Raw genomic sequence first — 6,000 nt, forward strand, 5'->3', positions numbered from 1 at the left:
GCCACGCGGATACTGCTAATATCTGCAGCAGAGAGTGAATAACATCTTTTTGACAACAGTTTGAAAAAATCAGACGTTACGACTGCAGCTCGGCTGAAGAAAAACTTTTCTTCGTAACACTAGTGATGGAAATTCTTATTTCAATCATTCAATTGCCGCTAGTATGGCCCAATTTACCCCGAATACTTTTATTTTGACACACCCAGTACTTTTATTTTGACTATATTTTAACATTACCTACAATTCTATACAGTTCTGCCTTGACAAGTAGGAAGTTTTTTTTTGTTTGATAAAAGCACCTCACACGTCACAGGAAGCTACAAGTCGTGGCCAGTTGCACGTTAATTAATGCAAATCTCATGCAGAGCCTGACTGAGCTGTGCAGCCACCTTGTCACACAGGCTTGCCCCTCCACCCCCCAGGCCTGCCCCTCCACCCCCAGCCCCTCCCCCAGCTATACGGCAGTCTGAAGGCGGGGTCTGGCCTGCACCCCCATCCGCTTCATTTTTTGTTACTCTTCAGGGTGCATTTTTTGTAAAGGTACCTAAGCATTGCATATAGAAATATGACACAATGATACATACAAACACTCTTGCATTTCTGGTCACACTGCTTTGCTTGCAATAACTGACCCCTGACCACGCTCACCATTCCAGCAAAAAAAAAAAAAAAGTTTATGTTCACCTAGTTTTCTAAACTAACAAAGCTCTTTTCACAGAGACATCCAAACTTTTGTTTATTTAATTTTATTTTGATTTTTTTCCGTTTGAGCAGTTAGTGCCTTTTGTCAGGAGATTTTTGATCAAACTCCACCATGACAGCGAGGCATCAGGACGACAAAGAAAGGGGGGGGGGGGGGGGGGGTATAAAATTAGCCTTTAAAGGGGGCAGGAGCGCCAAGCTCTCAGGGTCAAAGGTGAAAAGCCCAAGCGGCGCTGACTACAGCACCTCTCACGGGAGGATGAACGGGGCAGAGGGCTGGAGGGGCTGCCTACCCCCCTGCCCCCCCCCACCCCCCACCCCACACACACACACACACAGCCTACAGAGGAAGTAGGCCTATCTGTAAAGCAAGCTGATAAAAACAGGGCTTCCTCTTTTTGCTCCACAGGCAGACAACATTTTTATACCCCAATTGTCAGAGTACCTGCATTAGCAGTTAGACGGCTTCCTTTCATACAGAAATACCCTAAAAAATGGATCAAAAGCGTCACCAAACAAATGTCCCCCGATTGGCCAGGGAGGGCGTTTTTCTGCATTTCTGATTCGCTCTGATCCCTCAGACAGACACCCAAGTTGACACCTATTTATTGCAGATAAACATTTCAACACGGTAGCTGAAACGACTCGTGATATGATTCAAGCCGAAGTCACATCGCAGAATCATACTCTAGCCGGCACCGTTGCGGACAGCGGCCACGCCGGACTGGGAGGTGCTCTGTTAATTTTGCACGGTACGTTAAAGCGGCCACATTCCGCTATTCCCAAAACGTGGTGTTACGTTACCGCCGTAATATCTGGGATTCCGAGTGCAGGATGGCGGCCTCGCGAACACCTGCTACCCCGGGCAGCTGTTAACACCTTGACGCATACGGCTGTGCCGAGACAAAGCTACCTCCGTGCCAATGGGGAGAGAATCGGATGGCTCCTAACAGCCCTCGTTCCAGGGCCTGCAGAATTGGGGGTCTGCCGACGAGGCCCCCTCTACATTCCCTGGATGCCTTGCAGATTTTTTTTTATTCATTTTAACATCTAGACTTAATTCCCTGGTGTCCGATTAAAAACAAAACAAACAGGAAAAGAACAAAACCTGGGCCAAGAGGAGGGGAGCAAACCGTATTAAAGAAGCTATTAATTTCCCAAGATGCTGTATTTAAATTACACGTAACCAAAATATTGCCTTTGCTGCAAGTGAAACGTTCAACAAACACGTGATCAAAAGCACCGCATCAAAGTGTACACTGTCTCTGCTAACTACTTAAGTGCAACGACACTGTGATCCTTCTCCTGCAGTGCCATCAAACCTATACAGCCCGATGTTATAGACTAAATAATTTACTTCCACTTAATTTTTATTTACTATAAATAGAGTCCTGGTCACCTGCCAGGTCATTTACCCGCAACGGCACAGTGGCTAGTGGCGCACGCACTGAATCTTCCTTAATGCACGTCGCTCCAATGATCCTCACTCCGTGCAAAACTGTGCGGCGGTCCTGAGCCCGAAGCGCATCCCTAAACAATGGGGACGGCCGTCATTCACAGAGCATCGCTCTGAAAAGCGCAAAAAAAAAACCCTGCGCAGAATGCGAGCCGAGCACCACGTGACCCTTCAGCGCGAACGCCGCGGATCCGGAGCCGTACCGAGAACCGCAAAACATGCAGGTGATCTCACCCCCATCATCAACTTAAACGCTATGAAATCAATGCCTTTCGCTGGAAAGAAAAGAGAAAATAAAAGGTGGAGCTCTGGAGAAATTATCGTTGATTAATGGGCTATGCAAAACTGTTTTAAAAAAAAAACTCGGCATAACTACAAAAAATATAATAACGCAATTTTACAAAAGGGGAAATAACGCCATTGATTCGCTGGCTGTAATAAATACCATATGCATTACGTGTTCGCCGTCGACGGACAGCTATAACCGTGCTTTTACTATTTCAAGGCACGTTGTCCCGTTTTAAATGAACCTGCACAAAATACGACGTTTTAGAATACAGCAAATCGTACATCGAAAAAGAAACACCTAGCATTATAAGCACCTTTATAGGTGTTGTATCACCTTGCTTACCTGGCCCGACGCCTACATTAAAAAGCACGAGCCCCGCCTGCACTGCAGTAGCGGTTTAGGGACCGCCATTCCCCCCCGATCGCGCGCACGGCAGGCGCAGCAAACGGAAAATAGTCAAGGGAAACATCCAGGGCGTTGCACAACCCCAACGACACGTCCATTAGAGACGGAAACAACATGTCATTCGCAACACCTTAACGCACCACTTTCATTTTTCGTCAACCCCCCCCCTCCTCCACCCCCCGAGCTACAGCGCAGACACAAGGCGGCACAGATAAGTACAGACAAAAAAAACTCCGTTAGTCAAATATAATAAATGTACAAAAAAAATCATTCTCTCCTTTAAAGCACATAGGGATTAAACATATATATATCGGCAAAGACACATTACACTTCTCCCACAAAACCCGGATCGGTGTGATAATGAAGCGGACAGCATGCAGGAGGAAAAACTAAACACCATCTTTTTTATTCTACCTGCGCAAGTTGCCATTTGCTGCAGCGATTTGGAAGCCTCTTTCCCTTCTGCTTTCACAAACCGATCGCTTTCGCCAAAAGATATCCTTTCGCAGCCTGCGAATTGAGTTCCCTCGGTGTCAGATTTGCGAGTTTTGCTTTGAGGGAGGGCATTTGAAAGTACCGTTTTTCCCCGTGCAGGTAAACACATTTATGGCTCCTGTACAGTCACACCGAGGCTCAATACTTGACTGCATGTCACACACATGTCGTCAGCGTCAGCAGGAAAAACCCATTCTCTGTTGCTTCAGTACATTCATTGAACAACCCCGGAGCTTTTACGAAAATCTCTTCAATTGCTTTATAAAGTGAGTTTCAAAAAAAAAAAAAAAAAAAAAAAAAAAAAACTAGCGCTCTGATCTTATTAGCTAAATAATTCAACAGGCAAATCCGCCCCGGTAGAAATTACAACGTGGGCGAAATTCCTTTTAACCAACAGAATCAAGAAAGTAACACACAAATCAATGTATAAATAAATTAATTCAATAATAAATTAAGCGTCGAGCTTATTTGGCAGCAACGAATATGGTCTTCTGAGAATAATCCACATTGCAATATCTCACACAGTTAAAAAAACAAAAACTTTCACACCCACTCCACCAACTCAAGTCTTACTTGACTAGAAAAGGTGGCTACCGCGACTTTCAAGTCTACTTTACTCAAATCCGAAACTGACACTAAGAAAGAAATCTTGGAAAAAAAATATGTGAATTAAAAAAAACGTGGTTGTATAGATGCCCAATTAAAGTATATAGAAATAAAGATATAAACTAAATGCATTGGGACTCCTGAATCGGGTTTGTCTAAGCCCGCATGTGGATGTAAATATATCCCTTATATAGACCGTGGCCGCCGCACACATACTAGAGAACAGCGACGCCCCTTTCCTTCCTTAAACGTTACCCAGCTAACGCCCGGCGCTGTGCTAAACAGGTAGGGCATCTCTAAAAAAAGCCACTGCGATCACACTATCTTCCACTTCGCGGCCCTTGTAATTTACCCAAAAGCATATTGCAATAACCCAGATTGCTTTATTCGCGGCGAAAAGTAATTTATTACCCATCTAGATATAAACAAGCAAACCATTACCTAAAAAGGAGAAAACGTAAGTGTGGAAGAAGAATCTCTTTTAATTGCTACACTGGAGCATCGCACTGTCTACCTGATAAAAATTATTTTAAAATAATATCAAAAGCCAGAGTTTAACATTCAAGACAGCAACAGTATCCGTCATACCTGATCTTACTGCCAGGGAGGGGTGACTTAGCTAGTTGTGCCATCCTGTTTAGCTTATTATTTTTTATTGTTTTTTTTTTTGTTTTGTTTTTCAAAACACAAGCATTTCAACGGGCATCGGTCTGAAATCGAGAGAGGATTATGGAATATGTGAGCCCTTTCGGAAAAAGGAGCTTATTGTAAAGCGACTTGTTGGAGCGAGGCGTGCGCCAGAAAACCAGGTTAGTTTACAAAGTGCCGAGCTGGTTAAGTTTCAGTTCGCAAAAAAAAGGCACCAAAAGATGAACAAAATGAGGGAGAAGAGCGCCACATTTCACGGGCAGAGTTGCTGGCGTCGCCCAGAGGTCCGCAAAAGTCCGGACGGGGTGATTTGGAGTGGGACGGGCAGGGTGGGGGGGTTAGGAAAGGCAGGCGCCCGGGCGAGCCGATGAGGTGCGTATAACGGTGCATGCAGGCAGGGCGCAGCGGACCGCTAGGCGGAGGGGGCGCCAGGTATAACGGTGCGCGGCGCCGGGACGCGCTCGCCCGCCGCTACTTTAAACCACTTCAACTCCAGAAAAAAGGCACTAAACAAGCAGCAAAGTGGCTGCGCAGCCCGGGACGACAAAGCCGAGCCGTCGCCCGCGTCCCCGGGAGAGGACCCTTGGGAGCTCGACACTTTTACTCACCGCTATTCCTCCTCGGGTTCGCCTGCTTTCTGCGCTTACACCTGGGGCCATCCGCCATGATCCTTTCGCTGTGTCTAAATGTTGCCGGAGAGTCACCTCCTCTCTCGCGCCCCCCCCCCTCCCTGCACTCCACCTCCCCTCCACCTCCCCTCCCTGCACCTGGTTTACGACACTTACTTTACGACATTACCTACTAGCTGGTAACACCTCCCGGTTCTCTGCCCCCCTCCGCTGCCTCCTTCCCCGGCCTGGGACGCCTGCCCGGCGGGCCGGCTGTCTCCATCCGCCCCGCCGGCGGGAGTCTCCGTGCGACGGGGCTGCGACCGTGTGCGCCAGGCGACTCGTCCACAGGTGGCCAATTTGCTATTTTAAAAACAAGTTTTGTGCGTTTTATATGTAATAAAAGAAAAACAACTCCCCCTACCACAGAAAAAAATGAAAAAAAAAAAAACTCTAACTGCTGACCAAGCCTTTTAACCCGTTAGGCGCTGGGCTGTCATTCGTATTGTGAAAGTACTTTTTTTTTTTTTTTTTAAGCACGAAGAACAATGATAATTCAAGATAATTCATAGCGGCTGCTCCTCCCTCTGCCAAAGATTTACATTAATATAATGACCGAAAGAAAGATTTTAACATGCCACTGCATTTCGAGATGCAAAGTCAGGACTTAAAAACCATCAGAAGTCTACGAATACAAAATGAATGATTAACTATGTTAGATTTTTTTGTAGAAATAAATGCATATATGTGTATATACATATACTTATAAATACGTAGGCTATATAGTGTAT

General features: G+C 45.9%; 1 protein-coding gene across 6 annotated transcripts in view; it reads right to left on the reverse strand.

Annotated features, from left to right (window-relative positions):
• The window catches only part of LOC111840226 (zinc finger E-box-binding homeobox 1-like), a 48,343-nt gene extending 42,711 nt beyond the window's left edge, over positions 1–5,632 (reverse strand). The window contains exon 1 of one of the 6 annotated variants that reach the window (XM_023804852.2): positions 5,387–5,632. Coding sequence is in view for 2 of the 6 variants with exons in the window: in XM_023804849.2 (XP_023660617.1) it covers positions 3,267–3,456 (190 nt within the window). In the remaining 4 variants the exon portion in view is untranslated. Of the gene's footprint in view, positions 1–2,789; positions 3,022–3,266; positions 3,616–5,209; positions 5,342–5,386 lie in introns of those variants that run through there. The other 5 variants (XM_072710884.1, XM_023804854.2, XM_023804850.2 and 2 more) reach the window with 5 other exon arrangements.
• Positions 5,633–6,000: the final 368 nt, after the last annotated feature.

The sequence above is a fragment of the Paramormyrops kingsleyae genome, chromosome 4, assembly GCF_048594095.1.
Source record: "Paramormyrops kingsleyae isolate MSU_618 chromosome 4, PKINGS_0.4, whole genome shotgun sequence".
Classification (NCBI taxonomy): Eukaryota; Metazoa; Chordata; class Actinopteri; order Osteoglossiformes; family Mormyridae; genus Paramormyrops; species Paramormyrops kingsleyae.